At 39.8% G+C, this 22,686-nt stretch overlaps 1 protein-coding gene across 1 annotated transcript in view; it reads left to right on the top strand.

The window, feature by feature from the left end:
• Window positions 1-19,364: 19,364 nt before the first annotated feature.
• fgf11b (fibroblast growth factor 11b) overlaps window positions 19,365-22,686 on the top strand; it is a 35,135-nt gene continuing 31,813 nt past the window's right edge. Inside the window, exon 1 of the mRNA XM_018691343.2 lies at window positions 19,365-20,318. Within this exon, the coding sequence (XP_018546859.1) occupies window positions 20,126-20,318 (193 nt within the window). The 5' untranslated portion in view covers window positions 19,365-20,125. The remainder of the gene's footprint in view (window positions 20,319-22,686) is intronic.

The following is a 22,686-nucleotide window of genomic DNA, read 5'->3' on the forward strand; positions in this document are numbered from 1 at the left end:
TTGAGTTGATGTCCACATGGAGAATAAGAAATTATATTTGAGAAGAGCAAAATAATGAAAGGTCATCCAGCCCAATCTACAAAAGATGATATAGAGAACACTTACAAGCCTGATTGGAGATAGAAATGGGACTGGAGTGATTTGTTCCCTATATTTAACAACCATTCAATCTCTCTCTCCCTCACACTTTCCCTTTCTCTCCTTCTCACTCAGTCCCCCTCCCTCCCGTACGCAACACTTTACAGTCTCCCTATCCATAGCTATGTCTTTAATAGGATGAGGGAAATCATGTTAAAGGATTTAAAACCTCTGCAATGAAACGCTGTAGCTTTGCCAAACTCACTCTCTGTCGTTAGGCTTCTCATTCTGTGTCTCTCCTCAAACACTCGCCTCTCTCTGAATTACTTAGCACTGGCTCACACCGTTCACTCCCACAGACTCCCGACTAATAACTGAGGTCCAACAAGGACACGGCAATAAAAAGAAAAGCAGCAATAATAAATGTTTGTGTCTGTGTGTTTTCACACTTGGTGTACAGTACATGCCACATGAAAAGTTCAATAGACAAGTGCTCTCTGGTGCGAACATCATTTGTAGGATCTCAGAAAGCATCAAATATTGTAGAGAAGTCTCTGCTGTCTCAATCCCTCGGTGAAAAAAAAAACACTGTCTTACTGTCTAGTTTCGAGGAGCACGACTCGAGGCTGCTGTTGGAATCCGAAATGTGAAACACAGAGGGTACTGCATGTGCTGCCGTGTCCTAGTTTCTTCATTGTATCCAAATTTGCCAAAGACCTTTTAAATCAGTTGAAATCCATTTTGACTGGATTAAATCTGGATACAGATATTACGTTACAGTATGATGTTCTGGGAGGAGCAATGTGTTCTATTTAACAGTTGTTTTAATACTGTATAACACAGATGGGAAACAGGCCATGTGGCTCATCCATTTACAGTATTTAATAAAGTAGATATGATTAAAATGTTTTGGTCTTAATTTACTTAGTTCATGCTGTCTCCACACTGAAGGGATTAAGTGGCAGCATGTTACGATCACCATTTGTCCTCTCGCTTTATAACAAAAAAATAAATGAAACTAATGATTACTTTCATTATTGATTAATCATTTTGTCTATAACACCCCCAGGGGTCAATGTGATATATTCAAACTACTCTTTTCATCCAACCAACGGTCCAAACCCTAAAGATACTAAATCTACGGTACTGGAACAAAAAGTAAAGCATCAGATTTAAGAAGCTGGTAGTTTTGTTTGAGAAGCGTCTCAAACAGTAAATTGGAAAATTATCAAGAGACTGTAAGTTAATTGACTAATTCTTTCATCATTACATCTCTTTAATCACTTTGTTCACCAGCTACACGTCACCTTCAGGACTCCAAATTATATGTAGGCATTTCATAATACAGAATAATTTACGAGGTTTATCATAATACAGATGACAAGTAGGAATAAAATTCGTTCTGCTCAAACATACAAGATATTTTTCTATTTTCTTTGCATATTTTTCCACATGAATTCATGTACTGAATTTACTTTTCCATATCATAAAAAAACAGGGATCAATGAGAGAAAGAGCCAGTGTCTGAATCAAGAAATGCCCTTGCTGTGTTTTTCAAGGATGCAGCAGACCTGCGAGTCAGTTGCGTTTCGTGTACAGCAGGAGGTGCTGGCTGACTGCACTCAGCTTTCTTCATCTTTCTCTAATCCTGTAGTGGCTCTGTCAGTGGGAGATAGTCACGGTCTGTGAGTAAGACTATCAAGGAGGAGAGGGAAACCAGGATCGGAAAGGAAGATGGGAGGATACACAGGGAGCGGCAAGGCAAATGGTGCTTTAGTAAGGTGTTAAGATGAAAAGTGGGGGTATAGGTGGGTAAAAGTGTACTTGGATGTGTGTGTGTGTGTGTGTGTGTGTGTGTGCGCGTGCACTAAAGCTGGTTGGGTGATCCTTATGTTTTGGTTTATCAGAACCACTTTTCTTCTGAGTGGCTGCCTCTCTTCTTTCTGCCCTCTTTCTCTGTCTTCCCTGACTGGCTTTGGACCAAACTGTGTTCTAGTGTTACATCCTCTCTCATGCCCCCTCTGTCCATCTTCTCTCCCTCTTTCATCCTTCACTCTCTCTGTCTCTGTTTTCTGTCTTATCACTCTGTGAAATACTTCCTCATCCTATTCTCTCCCTAAGGCCTTTGTCTCTTGGAGTTGCAGGTGAAATTAGAGGGTATAATTTCCTACAATCAGCAGAATCTGGTCCACAGCACACAACCCGCCCCTCCCCTCTCGCCCTTCCGCCATCCACCCCCCTTCTCACACAAATCCCCACCATGGCCAGGGGCAGAGGAACACCAGCAGTCTCAGGGAGAAACCTCCCTTCATTCTGCCTTCTACATGGGGTCACTTTCATCTTCTGATCGCAGGGAAAGAACAAACCGACACAGAAGAAAAGAGGCACTAATGAGGATGAAAAGCAGATGAGCGGATCTTGGTCCAGTGTATGTGTGTGTGTGTGTGTGTGTGATGAAATGTGGAGAGAGTGTGTATGGAGGGGCGGGGAAAGTTAGGTGGTCAAATACGTGGAAGAAAAGGAAAGTGAGTGGAGGGCAAAAGAAGAACAGGGGTGATGTGAAGGACGACAAACAAACCTCTCATGTACAAACATATAGCCACACATGGACAACATGCACACGCACACACACACACACATGCACACGCTGCACATCACACACTGAACCAATCTGCCACGGATAAGAAGATTATGCCTCTGAGTTTCCTGGAATGTTCTCTGCTGTACCCCCTCAACTACCACCACCCATCCCCCACCCACACAAAACACTGTCTGTCTCTGTTTCTGTCTCTCTTCTCCTGTGGCTGTGGTGTGGACTCAGGCTTGGACGGCCCGATCTTCCACAGTTCAAGTTATATAAGCGCGTGGCCCCATCCTCTCCTGTGTCCCCAAAGCTGTCCACTGAGCACACCATCCCAGGCCTCGTCACTCAGATGCTGTTTCCACTAGCCTGACGTTGCCCAGCCTGGAGGAGAGCCTGTTTGCAGTTAGTTAGCCTCGTATGACATCTTTGACACTGTCTTAGACGCTTTAACAGCCTCATACAACCAGCTTTTGATAACCCTGAATACAACAATTCCAGCAAATGCATTACCTTTTGGCTACTTCTGTTCTTTTCCCCTAATTTCATGTTGACTTAAGAGGCTTTTTGTTATTCTGTTCTATACTTTGCTACACGCTGCCACGTGACAGTCACCCTCTAACACTGAGAGGAAGGAACAATAAACTGTAATTACAGGAAGAACACTTTGCTCTAAGGGGGGAGGGCCTTTTTATATGAAGGTGTTTTTCACCTCAGAACTTAGTGTTTCCTTTTCCCCCACCTAATGAAATCTATCCATCTTTCAGTACGCCCTTGTTTCTAGCCACTCACGAGGTGCCGTACCCCCCCCGCCCTCCACCAACACTCATGATGGTTTTTCTTTTGCTCTTCCATGTCTGTTTGTTGCCCGTATCCATTAATCTCCATTAACAGAGTGAGAGCATTAATAGTTTCTGGGGGAAGAATAAAAAGAGGGAGCTGTTGGGGCTTTAGGGGCAGATTACAGCGGTCAGTCAATGGTTGATCTACATTTTTCTTCTCCTTTGTATTTCATATGCATGAGTGAATATTATAATTTTTAATTCCTGTTGTGTTCTTATTATTACTGTGTGTGTATTGGTAGAGATGTTTGGTTACTGTTACTACATGTATGTTGTTCTGCAGCCTGGATTTATTTATTGACTCAGTTCTGTTAAAGCACTGTTAATTCCATCAACAAAAATAATGATGAAAAATTATTGCTTTTTTTTCACCTAAAATTCATCTAAAATCAGTTAAACAAGAAATGGCAAACAGCAACAGCTGGGACAACAAATGAAAACAAAGAAGCTGGATATAATGTAAACATTATATTCAGCTGTCTTCTTCTTTTCTTTTGGGCAGATAAATGATTAACGGGATTAAAGGTGCTATATGTCAGTTTTTGTAGCAATAACACAAACTTACAAATAGAACCTTTAATGTCAGTAGTCAATCATCTAAAGTTTCCTCTTGATCTTTCACATGACATGGACACTGTGTATGGAAAAGTAAACAATGTCTTTTCTACAAACCTCTACAAATCTATAACCATGGTAATTATGCGCAACAAAGATGGCAACAGCTGTAGCCTGAAAATGCAAAGACATTAAAGTTACAAGACAAAAATGGAAAAAAAAAAAAGAGGTTGAAAGTTCATATTTTGATGAGCCCTAGACTAAAATATATTTAGTTGATTTTAGTCAAAAATGAAATTGACCAAACTAATTTACATTTTCATCAAAGGCTAAGATTAAATCATTATCAGATGTTAAAATTAACATTGTGTCAAAGGACCATAATGGTTTTGCAAATTTAAACACTTCAACAGTCAAATGGAATTTTCAGTAAGTATCTGTAATTTGCTCCAAAAGCCCAGCAATAATATGAATCTTTAAAATGTTAATGACAATTCTGTGCAGGGAATTTTTCAACAGTCTGATCTGCCCATTCTTTGCAAGGCTGATGGTGAATGGCACATATTCAGGTTCACTAGCTAGCTAAAAGATTTATTTTCTGGCTCTGACTTGATATTAATTAGTATTCTCTTTGACTACATTTTTTTTCCAGTTCGAAAAGAAACTCTTGGATGCAACATAATTGGCCATGGCTCAAAACCTTTGAAGTAAAATTGCCTGGGTGAAGTCGACTATTGTAAACTGGATTAAGAGTCAAGGGGGTAATAAGTAATCAGTTTTTCATTCTCTATCAACTTTCACTCTCTTGCTCTTCTCAGACTTCCACTCTCCTCCTCTCTGCTTGCGTCATCTCTCCTACTCTGTCCTGCTTCTTCACCAATCTTTCCTGCTTTCTGCTTCATTGTCTGTATTATTCCTACTTGAGCAGCTCTAGCAGGAGACCATCACAGTCTATGGTACAACATTTTCTGCCCACTACATTGTTGACTAAAGTGCACAGTCAGAAATGGGCAAATATAGATCTCATGTGTGTGCACTGCTGCAATTTCTGATCAGACAAGGACTTTGCACTATGAGTACCAAGAATCAAAGATAAACAAAGAGGTGAATTTGAAATGTTCATTAGTTCTCAATTAGTGGCATCCTTGACTGAAAGGTTACTACAACAACACAAACATGTACGAAAATGAGACACACACAGAGTGGATGACACATAGACAGATGGAGAGAAAAAGAAAGAGACAGAAAGCTAGAGAGGGAAGAAAAACAGACTTCTAGTGGGGTGTGACAAATTATTCCTTAAGCCATGACGCTCTAGATGGGCTGCAGTCCGAAAACAAGGGCAGTAATTAGACGAGGAAGCCCTCCCAGACCAGACTGTTCCCATATGACCCAATAAAAGCAACACAGAACAAAGTGTGAAGAATAAAAACAGTAAACAGTGATTATGAAAAGAAAAAACTGAGGACATATCTGAGAGCACTAGATGTTTTTGCTTATTTGTAAAACACAAACCAATTCACTCAGTTTTAATCGAGACTGGACTTGCTGTCTTCAGGTTTTTATGGCTCCTCTTAGCAGCAATCTGTGACTTGAGATTCATCTCAATTTATAATGCTTACTGCCAAAAGCTTATGAGGTCTACTTTAGAGGTAGATTCAGTGAGCTATTAAACTCCCATATTACTAGGATGTAAATTTTTACTGCTCAACTTTAAAGCAAGAGCTACAATATGTTCTGTTCCTCAAATAAAAGTCTCAATTCCACAGAGAGCAGCGACAAATAGCTTTCTGCGCCACTGCTTTTAGTTTCAAGGTATTAGTTTTAACTTTACAAGAATTTTGATGCGGCATATTTCATGTGCTGCAGTGGCTAAATGAAGACTAATAATCACTGAGGAGAAATCCCTAAGGAGGGTTTAAGTCATTAGCCATTATCATATCAGTGGATATGTCCATTGATTTTTTCTGAGTCAATATTAGCTACATTAGACCCATTTAAGTAGGGTTTTGGAGGATTCAGAGCTGAAATGTCTCAACTATTGAATGAACTGTCATCAAATTCCATACAGACATTCAGAAATTCGATTTGTCCAATACTTTTGTTTATGAACCTGGAAACCTAATGACATTCACATATATAGTATATGTACTGTATAGTGTTGATTAGCAGAGGTGAGCAACACTAACATGTGGGAATTCCACCAGTTCAATGCAAGCAAAGTGGCAGCTGGGCCTAAGATGACACCCCCTCACTGGGCCTAAGAATTTGTGCGGCTCCACTGGAACAGATACAATGGTTGGAAAGCTCACAAGCAACATCTGATGGTTAAAATGTGAATGCACTACAGGACAACGGCAGGTCTGAGATTAATGTCCCTTACCTTCATGCGAAGACTGACAGTCAACAATCAGGAGCTAACCTTACCTAGCAACCCTAGCTGGCTAGGCAAACAGTCACTTTTGTTGTGACAATCAGGGATAATGTCAAGGAGGAAATATAAAAGTGAAAAAACATTTTTTCAAGTTGCCAAATACTGGAGCTGATGGCAATGGCAACAACGTTAGCCCAACCTCAGATCAATGTGGCACATCTGGTGAGCAACCTGTCCCTGGTAACAGCCACTGCTGGGCCAGTAACCTTTTCTGGTGGAAACTCATGCTAGTGTTAATATTTAGCTTAAATGACTGCTGTGTCTGAGTACACTTACACAGTGCACCTAGCAAAACTTAGTCTTGTTTGAATTTCTTCCATTCCCCTCTTCGAATCCTCAATATATTATGTGTGAAAATTACCCTGCTGATTGCATGACATGTAAATGATGCTCACCTTGAAATCAAATCTTAATAATTACAAAATGCAAGAGTACGGAGGACTGATATTTACATATTTACACGCAGTGCATTTAAGTGTCAATGAGAAAAGATCACATCCACACCTTGATCTCCTCTGAATAGCTGACATAAATAACCGTTTGGTCTGCCTGTGTGTATGGGTGTGTGTGTGTGCACGTGCGCACAAGAGCACATCTGCCCTCTGAATGCACTTCCCACACATCCACTTGTGCCAGTGTGAGAGAGAAGCATCTGTGGGGATATTTCTGTGTATCTAATGGTGAGAGTAAAAGGTATCATATTAATATTTTAATTGCAGGCAATGTCGGGGCTTCTGTTGAGAGACAGGCTTAATGTGGTGACAGATGAGGGTTAGGGGTAAACAAGGATTTGGCTGTGCTCCACGGGAATTGAGAGGACAGAGTCCGTGGATTAAACTGCAGTTTTGGCTAAAAGGCACCTAGTCTGTGGCGGCATGGATGCAAATCCAAGGGCTGATTACTGGGGCCATGAGTATTAGACACCATATACTAGTTTGCTACATGATCTCAAATATCCAATGTCCCATTTCAGCCTAACATTTACATACATAATGTGAGATAAACTCAGCATAATTGGAGGAAAAATTCACTCCCTATGTCCGCCATCAGCAGGCTACATAGCACAGGTGTTAATTAAGCTGCATTTTAAACAATTTGAATTTGGTCATGGTGGGTCAGTGACTTGCTCTGTTGCCTCACAGCATGAAGGTGCTGTATCCTCCGAGGTGAGAATGTGACTGTGATCGTGTTAATCTGTGTAAGCTCTGTGATAAACAGCCAGCCTGTCTAATGCATGCTGGGATAAACTCTTGCCCTCTATGAGGTAAAAGGTAGAATTTCATGATCCCCTTCTTTAACAAATTTTCTTACATAAGATAAAAAATAGCATGTGAGTTCAAAAACAATAATCAGTCGCTTGTTTAATTTAACATATTATAGTTTCTTTTCCTTAGCCTTTTTTGGCTTTACCTCTGCTCCTCTGCAGACCCAGGACTGATTCATCCATAATGTATTCCCTCCGTTCGACTTAAGTAACACGGCAGGGATTGGCACAGGTCCCTTGCCTAACACACACACAGGCAAGTTCAAATTGGGCCCAGGCTTATACCTCAATACACCTAAAGCCGGATTTAAAAGTTGGCTCACGTGAGATAAACAGCCTGCTCGGACCACTAAATTAAACTTAACCCACACTACTCCCATGCAGTGCAAATCTCTGAACACAGCACTCACAGCGGAGCATGGACGGTGAGAGATGACAGAAATTTTGAACTAAATAAAACCTGGCACTTATTCTGTGATCAAAAATATTTCAAACTAATCTCATACTGTGCAGCTTTAAGAAAAAGAAAACACCCTTAGCAATACAACCAAACATAATGTTCTCCCTGAGATTTGCCACTTAACATTTCAGTAGGGGACAACGGTTTGCTTTTCTGATTTGTAGTGGCACTTATTAGGTTTCCCGTCGCATGTCATTTAATTGTGCATCACAGGTGGGACAGTGCTTGTTCAGTGACCTGCTAGGTGGATCTGACAGAGCAAACAGGAAACTATTTTTACCACTGTCTCAATCTGTGTGTGTGTGTGTGTGTGTGTGTGTGTGTGTGTGTGTGTGTGTGTGTGTGACAGTGCATGTGTCCTCTTCTTCATATCACAGCAGGTCAAGTATTATTATATGCCAGCCAATTTGTGTTTGAACATTCATGCATCCCAATTGTCATTGTTCAGAATGAATCGACCAAACCTGGATGAAAGAAGAAAGAGGAGATAGACTGTGTCTCCTGTGCAAAGGCTGTGATCAATTCAACTAAAAGACATGTAGTAAACCAGTTCTAAACTGCTGTTTACTTACAATGGCTGTTATAGTACCTGCTACAACTGCATTGCCCACATGGATTCCGGCAATACAAACTGTCATGGAGTCTAAAATATGAATGACTATGGCTTCCTGTTTACAGCTGCCTTGAGCGAGGCCATGTCATAATAACCCTTTTTACATTGGAAAGACAAACATAACAGCCCGTGGCATTGCCTCTGACTGGGCCATATGTAGGGCACGACTTGTGGTAAGTTGATAATAACAAAGATCTGCATGGTCTGCCCACAATAGCACAAGCAAGCCCCCAGCAAGAGACTTGACTGCAATATCCATTAATCCACTGCAGTTTCCCACTGGTTCAAAGGCTGTCTTGCAGCGGAGCTCTACAACTTCAAAGAGTACTCTCTTGTGAAGGGTAGCAGTGAAATGTGGAACTCTCAGCTCAGCTATCTACCAGGCTGCAGAGGAGTCTTTGAGATTCACCAAGAGGTGCAATTAAGAGGTGGTTTTAATTGTACTGACCTCTCCATTGATGACCTGCAAAAGGTGAAGAGAAACAGATGTCTCTGCTTCTAGCCCTTTAATGATATCACCAGTCCTTTGAGGACACAGCTGCCTGCTGTGGCTGAAAACAACATTATGAGAGTGGTGAGAGTGAACCAAAACAGTAAAGTTGTGGGCCACACTGCTAAACAATGAGCTGAAGCTCGAAAAAGCTGAGAGGTCGTTTGATACTATTACCATAAAAATACTGATTATTCCCACTTCAAACTGCAGATTCTATTTTTTTCAATAGGAAAATGTTTAGCTTCCACCCACTGTGGAATACTTATATGATATGATGTTAGGAGAGTTTCATTCTAGTCATAGATGAGCTACAATCCAACTCACCGAACATTGTCTATGAAGAAACTAGGTGCCTGAAAAAGCTCCTCCTACTTTACAACTCTATTTCTGACCAAAACAAACATACTTTGTAATCCCAAGATTTTCTTTTGTAAGAGAAAAATCATCATGGTATATTTCCCATTAAATTTACATGGAAAATAATTAAACGTCTATATACTTACAGCTGCTTCTGCCGCACCCAAAAGCATTGGTGTCTGTTGCAGATTTTGAGTATTGTGCAGAAACCCTGCATCACAAAAACAAGGTAATACCTCTCTTCCTTGGACTTGGACGTTTTGACATGTCTAAAGCCGGAGAATGCAAAGAAAAAGTATGCTTCAATCCTTGGTTAAGTGGATCTGTTTAAATCTTAAATTATTATTCCACATAAAGCACTTTGCCACAAAAATAATTAAATATTGTGTTTATTTAGACACCTGAGAACTGTGGTGCTGCCAGCCTAATTTAATAAACCGTTTATGCCATTCATTCACCAGAAGATTATCTTGTCCTTTAAAAGGTCAACCACACTTGTTTTCTTAGTTTTATAGTCCTCCTTTCATTGCCTTGCCCTCATAGCTCTCCACATCTGTAAAGGTCATGTTTGTTTCATGGAAGTTCTTGAGCTTTCAATCTCTTTACAGCATGCTGCCACACAACAATCCTGCATGTGCTGTCTCACTGTGAACACATTATGTCTCCAACTGTAATCTGACTAAAAATACCCATTGCGCTAAGCCTCCCAACCACTAATGCTTTTATATAGAGCTCTCAATATACATTTAATTAAAAGAAAAAAAATGAAAGCTTACTTTAGTACTGTTGTTACTGTGTTTACAAAATACAGTATATAAACTGACTACTGCCACTTTTAAAGAGTACTCATGACGGACGAACAAATATTGCTAACTTACGTAGCCCAGTAGCGTAGATAGTGTTGGTTTGATCAGTGTCATTGACCTAAGTTGGTGAAAGTGAAAAGAACAGAGCTTGCTATTCTCATAATACACCCACTGGGGTGCCCCGAAGCGAACCCCCACCTGTACCAGTGAAGCTGCTCAGTGGCCAACAGATCAGACTGGTTATACAGGACAGCCTCTGGATTTAAATGGGTGTAACTGTCGGTGTGAGCAGAATGTTCCTGCAAAAGAGAGCACTGCTCTTAGTGAAATTACCTTGGGTACATTAGGTAAAAAACTAAATAATAACATACCTGCACCTACACTCACTTTCCTCTAACTCCACCCAAGGGACTTCAAAAGTAGCGCTAGAAATAATTACATGAGCATGGAAGGCTTTAAGTGGATTTGTTCAACGGCTGCTGGGAGCACCTGATACATGTGACAGAGGACAAAGACAGCTGGAAGTAGACTCTATAGCGGCCATGAACAGAAAGCTGGCAGCAGTATCAACAACACAGAGGAGCTATGTATCCTACACAGAGATCAAGGGTGGAAATCAGCCCCATAGAAAGGCAAAACTGTAACACTGTGGAATGGGTAAGACAATGTGATAAAATACTGTAGGTTAGTTCGACTGTAGCTTAAGAGAAGTACTTCTTAACAGAGAAATCACACAGAGATGCATCATCCACAAACCCATCGTCTTCCAGTGGCACTGTCCACTAGCATGCACATCTCTCTTGCAATGCATTTGCAGTTTATAATACTTAAACGTTTTTAGATACAATGAAGTATATCATCATAGTGTCATACTGAGGCCAGACAGCCCAAATCTCACAGAGCCATTTGGTATTTCTGGACCCACACTACTGTGACAGTGACTAAGAAACATTCAGGAATCAGACAAGGTTAAAAGTATAATATGCAACTTTCCTGCATCAAACCTAGAGCAATCCCTAATTTTCAATCAAGGTATTTCAAGGTGTGATCAATGTGTGTTTCATTTGGTCACCTGTCAGTGGTGTCACGTCCCCTTTATGGGGAAACCCCACAGTAAATATGAAATACTGCATCAGCAAGACAAAGGAGGAGAAGTTGGCAAACTACCTAGACAAACTACATAGACACATTTGTGATGGGCCACAATTACTTATTGCTGTTTGTGATCAAACAGGTGAAACAAACAATCTAAGAAGATTCTAGGACAAGAAGAGGGGTAGAACCAGGGTACATAATGGTGTGGCAAGCAATGACTACAGAAAGATGCCAATCACAAGTGTTGGCTAATGTTAATACACTACTCACAATAAGTTAGGGATATTGTTATTTACATGAGTGCCCCAATATGTAAGGCACACTGTACACAGTGAGACCATTATGTGGGAAACACAAAATGAGGTGTGTCTATCACCCCAATACAATTGCCTCCCTATCCCAAAAATCTCTGAAGTGTATGTATGACATCCACTGAGTCACTCACAATATCCCTAACTTATTGTGAGTAGTGTAGTTATGTTGATACTGATAGTAGTCTAGTTTAACTAATGTTACTTGTGGCTATTTTATTAGAAATTACATTGTGAATATATGTGAATACGTTACCTAATCCATGAACATGATTTCTGCCTGAATCACATCAGAAAGAATTTAATCAACAATGGTGGTGAAATCAACAACTCCCACAAGGTGGTAGACCACCATACCTAGAGTCATGCTGCTACCATGGCTAAAAAGGCATTTTGCACAAACATTTGTTCCAGCCAAATCTGTTAATATTTGTGTGTGTGAATGGCCTCAAGAAAAAAATCTTTCAAATTGCTTTTACTGACTGATCTTACATGTAAGAGGAGGTGTTTGTTGTGCTCCCCAGTCTGTCTGTTTGTTGTTTCACTGACTCACTAAGCCACAGAATCTAGTCCTGGATTTGGCATGTATGCATGAAAGCCTTTATGTAAAAAACATTAATATTACGCTAATGAGTATAACACCTCAGAAGTGGAGAATGTCTGTCCTTGCATGTGAGAGGACTTGAGCAGGAACTAAGCAAAGCTAAGCTGCCCTCACTGAATAACATAACCTTTACTGAGTTGGACACACAGGGAAAGCATCTGTGAGATTGCCAAATTGGTAGATACGTTTGTAAAATAATGGTAAAAATCACAGAAACTGCTCAGTGCTGAGAGCAGGTGGGGTGGTTTTGGTGCCAGAAGTTCGTTTTGAGCCTTCTAGAGGTGTTATGATTCTAATTCAGCAGAACATCTGTGATGGGAGGTGCCAATCTGATAACCCCAAGGACATACCAGCTTTTGCCTTCCACTTCTCTCCTCCATCGTCCTATCTGCAATTCTGCATCAGACTTTCACCCTAAAACAAAATAATGTTATATCAGTGTATAAATAACTGCCAGCATACGCACGATATGCAATAATGTGTTCTGAATCCTAAGGGAGTTATTCTGAATGAGTTATTCTGCAGTAAGTGTCAAGTAGTGAAATGCTAAAAAGACTGATGGAACACTTGAGAGACCACCAGAAACATAAAATCAATATTTTTACTGAATACATAGCCAATCTCAAAACCCACTTATGTGACCTCATTTTGCTGGCATAAAACTATCTTGTTCCTGCATTCCTGCTTAGCTTTGATTCTCTGTGGCTCCTCTTCATATATGCATGAATACATCTTAATAAAAAAACTGCAGTATTACCATACATTTGTGCACACCGAACACACACACGTAAACACACTTTGATTTCTACATTTCTGCACTGTTTGTGTTTACGGAGAATGTTCTCGGAGGGATGATGAGATTCAATTCTAGCGAGATTAGTTCATAAATCAGGAGTCATTATTTGAAGCCAAACATTTCATTTCCTCCCCTAATCCATGACATGAAAGGTCATCCTAATCTGACATAGGCCTATTTCGGTTTTCATTCAGTTTTATAGAAATGGGGGATGAAGAATGTGAAGCAGAGCAAAAGAGATTGAAAGGCTGAACAGCAGAAATCCTGGCTTTCATTAATTAGACTAAAACATCTGACTCTCAGTTAAACTTGCCTCCTACATGCAGCCAGTGACTTTAAACAAAATAGATGAAAGTATTTGGAAGGTTAGCGGCAGGTTTACACTGAATTCAAAAACCCCAGCTGAGAGCCTCCATCCAGCTGGTGTTTCTTTGATAGGAACCTTGACCCTTCTGTTTTATTTGATGAAGTTTAGAGTGTGCTGAGCACAGTTATTCATAAACCACAAGATGTTTTCCAAGTCCAGGTGAGAAAAAAAGTTTAGACAAGGATAGGATAAGGGTCAAATAAAAATGAATAAAGTATCCCTTGTCTTCCTCCACATGAGCAGGTCTATCAGTGATCACAGCAGTAGCTGCCAGTGGCGGAGAGGATCACACCGGAGAGAGTGAAAGAGGTTTATGGTGGTGATGGTTGAACCAGCCGGGATGACAGCGGGCTTTAATAGCACCAATACAGAGGCCTCCTGAAATCTGCATTCATCAAGCAATCCTTATGAACTCTGAAAAAGGCACGTTTAATCCTACATACTTACTTTCTGAGACTTTACCTCAGGCAATGTTGAAGATACAGGCAATGAGAAAAGACTATGTCCTGCTTACATATAGAACATGGAAATGTTGGGTTTATTTTCCTGATGAGAGGAGAGCTGACTGACGAGACATGCTGACGGTTTGGTGTCAAAGCAAAAACATCTATTTGGCAATATTTTAAATCCAATGCCATAAGGGAACCTAATATGATAAATGAAGCAGTCTGCAAACTTTGCCTGATGAAGGTGGCAGCATCTGGAAGTAACACGTGTAATCTACACACACCATATTCAGCCTTTTCTTGTAAAATGTCTAGTGTAATTGGTAATACCAGCATTGTCTTTATTTGTCTTTATAGTTTCCATACTGTGGTATCCCTAATGGTGGGTCTATTGTTTTCTTAATGTTTAGTACCTCTTGGTTGTTGTAGCATGCTAGCTGCAGCCATTTGTACGTATTTTGTATGTAAGTAAAAAGTATCTTTATAATGGGTGTTAGTCCAGTGCAATGGTAACAATGAAACATAACAACTGTCTTTCAAAAAAATCCTACAAAGGCAACAGTAATTTTAGCATTGTAGGTTTGTGAGTTTCCTGCAAAACAGTGGTTATTATGATATGATTGTATGATTGAGACTGGGATACTTGACTATGATCTGGAAAACGCCAGCTGAAGCCTGACAGTAGCAGTAGTGCAGATGGTGATGAACGGAGGTGAATCTGAAGCGGACAGTATGCATAGTTTAAACAATTAAAATGTCAGAGAACACCAGCTGAACACCAGCCTAGTTTATATGAGCAAATATATATTCAATAAACAAAAAACAAAAAAAGAAGAATAAAAGAGCAAGTGCACCTACACAACTGTATATTTTGGCCATCTGACAGAAAATATTCCAACCAAAGATAAAGCCAAACCTACACCCTCAGTGTGATGACAAAAGTGTTATAAAATGGGTAAAATACTGCTAACAGATTAGTGTCTCTGATTTACTTTCCCGACACAGCTGGACAACACAAAACGTGCTGCATTCATTTAGAACATTCAGCATAACTGGCATTACAGCTGTGCATTGTAGTAAAGAAGCCTGAGTCGCAGCAAATCAAACTCAGGAGATACTGTATACTGAAAAAAGCAGAATCTGCGTCTGTCTCGCACACCAAGTAATTCTCACGATTAAAACCTAATTACCAGAGACCAATCTGAACACGGCTAAATAAAGAATGAAACTGAGAATGGTATGTGCTGCTCAAAGCTAATGAGCAACTCACCCATGGGTCATGGACATTGGAAATATTATTTCTGTATGCAAGAAGCAAGCCTCAGATTCCACATGGTCGCATAATGGAGGGGGATTAACGAAGAATACCTCCTGTCATCTGTGGACAGTGTGATGAGCTGAGAGGGGATTGAAGGAGAGAGAGGGAGTGATAAAAAGAGGAGGGAGAAAGAGACAGAACTAGGCCAATTGTTTTGATGTACTTAACTCTTTCTGGCTTTGTGTGTGTGCTTGTGTATGCATCAGCGTGTTTACATAAACATGACTGCATGTCTAAACTTTGACTATTATAGCCACTCTACATCACTGTACTAACATAACATACTGAAGACACCTTACAGCAATCAAACTGCCAACAGTAGTAGTGAGTAGTGAGTGAGTATGTTAAAACTGAATAACCATAACCATTCTGCTACATTAGGGCTTCAACTAATATTCAATTAATTATTATATAAAACAGACAAAAGCTGAACATCCTCATATCTGAGAGGCTTGTGTGGGCAGACATATTTGTCACTTGAAACTGAATTTCTGTTTTGAATATAAATTGCTCAACTTGAATAACTGCATTAAACTGAATTTGAATCACATAATTTGAATTTCAGTTGTTTATCTTGAATAACTGCATTGGAAAACTGAATCAGAATAACATAATTTGATATTGAATTTATTTGTGTGGAACTGAATTCCAATAAATTCAGTTCTCATAATTCAAATTCAGTTCTTGCAATCCAATTTCAGTTCACTGAGGTAAACTTCCTGTTATTGAGAATGAGAAATCAAGTGCAAGTTCACAGGACATAATAAACGTATGATATACAAAGAGGCTTTATGTATACATTTAATAGCATAACTGTAGCTGTTAGATCTGGTTGATATAATAAATGAAACATTTTGGGCACAGCTATGGGCTATGAGCTAGAAAACATGTCAGCATTGTCATATCAACCAGGTGGGGTATTATGTTTAATATGACACAGCTTAGTCCTGGGAGTCAATGTCCATCTAAACGGTCACAAAAATGAAATTAATGAAATTGGAGAGATGAAAAACAAAGATTAACTACGTGAATTCTGATTAGATGTTTGCCTATATATTATTATTTTGAATATACGTTTAAAATCTTAATCTGAAAAAAAAAATCTAGTAACTATAGCTGGTACATAAATGTAATGGAGTAAAATTACAATATGTAATAGTAGCAGTATGAAGTAGCATGAAATGGAAAAACAGAAGTAAAGTACAAGTACTTCAAAATACTTAAGTACAATATTTAAGTAAATGTATTTAGTTACTTTCCATCCCATCGAGTAAAGATTATGAAAGTCGTTGTTAGGTAACATGGAATACACTAAAGCCTAGACTTGTTATCCTGAGAGAAACATTTCAACATAAAGCACTTTAAAAGAGGATATGCTGTTAATACCCTCTGCCTCCATGTGAATTGATATGCATGCAGGGATTGTGGCATGGATTGTTTTCTGCAAAACATCTGCATTTAATCCCCTGATGTTGCCTTATTCAAATGATGACAATTCATATACGGACACGTGCCAGAATGCTTAGTTGGAATTTTTTTTTTTTTCTTACTTTCATTTTGATTCATGCAGTAGTTTTTTTCCCCCTTTGCTTTACCAAAGAGATGTTAATAATGACCCTAGGTAGCTTGCACAGTAAATCCCAAATGTGATTAAATGAGAGTTTAAGAACCTTGCTGAAAAGTGAGCTAGGTGCACATAATTGTTGTTGAGCAAGACAAAAAATGCAATTTATATGGTAATAAATTGGACAAAACTAATGGGAGTAACATAGAGTCTTGCCATAATGGGTGTTTATTTGTTAACTGGGCTGTGTTTATACAGGTGATTGCTCTAAGTAAGAAATGAAATGGTTTAAGTCTTAATGAGTCCACTTAGTTTTTGGCAGGAAGTTTCATTATATTGATGGAAATATTTCTTGACCTTGAGGCTGTAATTTCCCAAGAATCCCCACTTAGCTTTCCTTTGGTGTAACTTGGCATGGGACTGGAGAAAGCAAAAAGTAGAACAACCTCTGGCAACATGTTTAATGTGATGTCCATTAGGAAACTGATTCTTAACCCAGAGAAAGAAAGCAAGCATGTGGAGGGGACGCATTAATCATTAGCAAGAGAAAAAAAAAAACCTCTTTTCTGTTTTCTCGTCAATACAAAGTGCATTATCTCATCTGTGGTTCCCTCTCCTCCGCCCCCGCTGTGCCCTCGTCCCTCCATGGAGACCAAACATCCGCTGTCACCTGTCAATCAAACCCTGACAGACAGTGACCTTGCTCGGCATTGTTAGAAACGATTTGAATCGACCTTGCATTTTCAAGTTGCTTCCACTGCTGGTTTCACTGGCAATTGGCTTTGTAAAAGAGGTGCCCTGCCAAATAAAACTGGACTGATTGGCTCTCAGATAAGTTGATTCATTGTGTTTGAGTCTGATCAGCCAGACGAGAGATGTTCATAGTGTTGTTACACTCAGTGGCACTACAGATTAAAGGTGAAAAATGATGAGGATTTCACATTATTGCTGTGATTTATCAAGCTAATGTACCCATCAGTGAGCTCTGTTAATTTCATTTTATAGAAATAAATGTAAATGTTTCAGGTCTGCCTCATGTTCTATTCCTCCACACACACTGTTAGTCTTAAATTAGACTGTCTTTGTTTTGCAGAATGAAAATGGTAAGCATAAACCTTGTTTTTGTTGCAACTCAACAAGATCAAAAAATGCTTGACTGCAGGGCATTGTCATTTACCAGCACCCACTATTTCGTGCAAAAGTATGTCAGCATGATTTGTGCTCTCTACTGGTACTTGTGGAAGTTTGTTTTGTCCCAAATTATTGGAGGAAAATCTCTCATGTCAGCTCTTGAATCTCCCTCTAAATAGAAGTAGAACAAATGAGGGCACTGCGTGTACACAAATCCAGAATACATGTGTGTTTGTTGTTTTTGTATGGGCATTTTGCAGGTGGAGGGGGAGCTGAGGGGAGAGTAGGGGTGATATGAGCATGTGTGTGTGTGTATGTGTGTGTGTGTGTGTGTTGGCAGGGTTAGCTGTCTAACTCAATCTGTCCAAGCTCATGTTTCTGTCAGGGTTAGCGTAAGCCAGCAGTCAGCTATGTCAGACACTAAATGCCAGTTTCAGGGAACAAAGTCACGTTTTTTTTTTTTTTCTTTTCCCCTCCTTCCATTTCACATGTAGAGCTGAAGGAAGCAGATCACAGAGAGACTGTGGAGGTTACTACTGTATGAGAGGATGTCAGGGAGTGAGATGAAGGAGAATACAGACTAGAGACACACATTTAAGAGCAGGGAAGACTACAAAACATGCTGATGTGCTGCATGTGTGTGTGTGTGTGTGTGTGTGTGTGTGTATGGGTGCATGTGACAGGAAGGTAGCACATGGGTGATGCTGTTTCCCTCGAGGAGACAGAGAACTGTCACAATCTGCACCTTAAGCACTCTCTCTTTCTCTCTCCCTCTGGCACTGTCTCTCTGTTTCAGTCAAAATGATTGAGGCTTCTTCTTTTTTTTGAGTGGGATGTTGCTGTAAAATAACAAAACTGTAGCCTCTGTGAAGTGGCTGTTACCCGCCTCTCCCACATTTTCCTCCTATTTCCCATAACCAAGCTCATTCTCACACATCACAGCCTCTATACCTCCCTCCCTCCTGTCTCCCTCACTCTTTTTTGCTCCCTCTCTCTCTCTCTCTCTCTCTCTCTCTCATGAATGTCACCTCTACTGATGGTGGCTGCTGGAATTCACGCACACACCACTCTCACAACCACTCGCTGACTTTGGATGGGAGGAGGAAGAGGAGGAGGAGGAGGAGGAGGAGGTGGTGGAGGGGTAGGAGGAGGGGGAGGGGGAGGAGGGGGTTCAGCGAGGACTGTGGGAAAGGAGCGTGCCATCGGAGGCAGAAGAGGAATCTCTGTCTGTCTGTGTCCATGTCTCCGCTCCGCTCCCGGCTTCCTTCCCACAAAGACCGCCAATGTCCCGCCTGCTGTTCTACCTCTGGATTTAAGTCTGCTGGATTACCGCCTGGACTCTCAGCTCATTATTCCATGCTGCCACGTTTAAATGGGAGGCAAAGTTGGACCTCCATGGACTGCACAAATGGTGACAAACAGTTTGATTTCTCTTGCGGTTTTACAAGCTTTTTAGCATTCAAAATGATTTCACTTTTCTTCAGTAAAAGTGTTTTTATATGTAAAATCATTTGAGCTCCTCCTCTTTGGTATTGTCTATTTAAAGTAGGTTAGTTATTTTGCAATATAACATTTTGAACTTGGCTATTGGGGCACATTTTGATGTGAAAGATGAGTGGGGAAGAGGGGTAGAAACAGCTCCATCTTCCTCTTTTTAAAAGTCAGTCATTCTAACATTAGTCTTTCTGTTCTTCTAAAAACTGAAAATGTGACTGTGGCACTTTTTCCGTGTGCTCTGTCAGTGTCAGATTTTTATTTTTCGGTCAGAGTGAAGGCTTTACATTGGACTGCAGGTGAACCTGCATCTCTTCCAGTTCTTCCCTCTCCAAGGGAATCCTCAAACTAAACTCTTCCCTGTTAACCCACTTAGACGCCCGATCTCCCCTGTGGGGGTTTCTCTAACACGCTCGTCCTACTCTAGTTTTTTTTGAGGAGAAGCAAAAGCCAGACCAGCAAAAGGGGGTACTACGAAGGACGGTACCCCCCTCCCAAAGGTGAGAGGGGGGGAAGATGGCAGCTCTCGCCAGCTCTCTCATTAGACAGAAACGGGCGGTCAAGGACGATCAAGCCAACCGACCGGTAGCCAACAAGCGCAAGCCCTGTCCTAAGAGCAACAAGTCCTTGTGCCAGAAACAGATCCTGGTCCTGATCTCCAAAGTACGACTATGCGGGGGTCGAAAGGGTCGAAACGACAAAAGACCGGGTGAGTTGCTGCTATCGTTTTCATCTTTCTCTGTTTGTTCCTTTTGGCGTTAGGATATTTGGTTGGAAAATTAAAGCTGAACAAAAGTATTACATTTTAGTGTTACATTTTATCAAATAACTGAAAACTGAGCAAATGAGGGTTTTAGTTCAATTAAAAAATTCATTTATGTTACAAAATTCAATAATTTGTTGTCATAATATCAGGTTTTGCATTAATTTCATTTCATAATAGAGTCAATTTGTCCACGTACTCTACTTAAATCAAATTTAGTTTATTTAGTCCATCAAAAGCTGCCATAATGCTACAACCACCCTGCATAACAGCTGGTTTTTAATCACATATAATCCATTTACTATATAGCTGTATAATTTAATACCTGTCACAGATCAAACAACCTAATCGTCTCACATTAGCAGTTGTTTTCAGGGCAGCCACCCCTTGAAGCTTCACCTGATACACACTGACCAAAGGTAGCTGCTGCACTCAGCCTTGCAGGGTAAAAATAAAATAAAGTTGTTGAACAAATGCAAAACTCAGCTGAAATCATTTTCGATACACCTAATGGAGCTTTTGCATTCCTAAATATATAATCATGCAGAAATAAGCAGGAACAATAAGTTGTGTAATTAGCTAAAATCATAATTGCAGTTTTATGCTCTGAGCACTCCCTTCAGTCATCATGCAGTTCCATACAAAATCAACTGACTACACATATTTCCCCATACAGCAGAATTTGCAATTTCCAAGTACCATATACTCATACCCATAAACTGTGAATTTTCTCATGCATGGGGAAAAGCACATGTAATTCAATGGATGTTGTCCAGATAAATTAACTAATTGTTACATGTTTGTAAAATGTGTAAAATTTGTGATTAAAATAACAAAAAAAAGTGTTTCAGTTTGAAAAAGCTAATTCTGGTGGGTAGGCCAACAATACAGTGTCACACCAGCTTCATGTATGTAAAACATTTCAAAGTTTAATCTTACAGTAATGCTGTCTTGAGACCCATACTTGCAACACAAGCAAATTTGGGTAAAACACGTCCTGTGCTGGGTAACTGTGTCAGGTTCTCTATGTACTTTATCTCTGAGAGCAAAACTTCTTCACAGAGGCTCTGAATGGAGAAGTATGTGATGTGTTAACAAAAACTTGTCAGTAGAAAAGAAAAATGTGCAATGCCACAAATACTGCATTTAAAAATATACATGCATCTCCTGATGTTGTGGTTGCAGGTGCAGTGTGCGTTGCTGTTACACTGGTTACATATTACTGTTCATGAATTATAAAATGTATTCCCATTAAATGTTTAACATTTAATCTTGTTGAATTTCTTGACATGAACACCCTTGTGTATTTTTTCCATAATTGCCTTTTTTCTAAATGCACTATTGCATTAATTCAGGCAAACAGACAGATATAATTTCTTCATTTATTTTTTCAGCGTTCTTTTCTCCTTTGGTGTGACTGGTAGACTGCTGAATTATTTAATTCATGACTGAGAAATGTTTTGCTTTATTCATGCACAATTAGTAAGTGTAGTATGCTTAAGTTAAATTATGCATATTACAGAAATAACATTATATCATAAAGAGGCCACATACTTTCATGGCTGATTGAGGAAGAAACAGTGAATTTAGTGGAGTTTTTTCCCCCCTGGAGCTAAAGACTGCATCTGAGCAGACTGAACGTGAGAATGATGAGCGATGAGCACAGCTTTGCGCTTGATGAGGACTTTCATTTCATTCTGCACCACTCTGTTCACACGTCTGCTATGCTTCAAACAGTATTGTAATTCAAAAACACTGGCCAAGACTAATGTACAGTACAAATGATACTGTATAGCATTTACAGTGAAAACTGAAGAAAGCTTCATATTTAAAAGCCTGATCTCCTGAATTTGGTCTGCCAGTGACTGCTTAAGTCCTGACAGCTTGTTCAGTGCCATTTTCTGGTACAGTGTTAGGTAAGACAAAAACTTTCATATAAAGAATTCTTGGTACTGGCTCAATACATTTAAATCCCACTGTTATTAAAAGGGAGCTAGCTAATACAGAAACCTCCCTCTGTGTGTTGATAACATGACACAGACTTAGAAAATGTGACATAACAATGATAACATACTGTAGCTCTGCAGCTTTATTTCTTGGAAAAGTGTGTGCGTGACATTATTTGTATCTGTTCTGTCTGTGCAGACTGGGCAGGAATGGGCAGTCCTTTTTTTTTTTTTACAGAAGTTAAGTTGTTTACATAATAATACCAGATGTTGGTCTGGTGTAGCACTGGTAAGAGGGTTGATGATGGACATGATGAAAGGGTTCTATGCTGACATACAGTTATGTTATTATTATGATTTCATGAGAG

This window comes from Lates calcarifer, linkage group LG20 (assembly GCF_001640805.2).
Source record: "Lates calcarifer isolate ASB-BC8 linkage group LG20, TLL_Latcal_v3, whole genome shotgun sequence".
Taxonomy (NCBI): domain Eukaryota; kingdom Metazoa; phylum Chordata; class Actinopteri; family Centropomidae; genus Lates; species Lates calcarifer.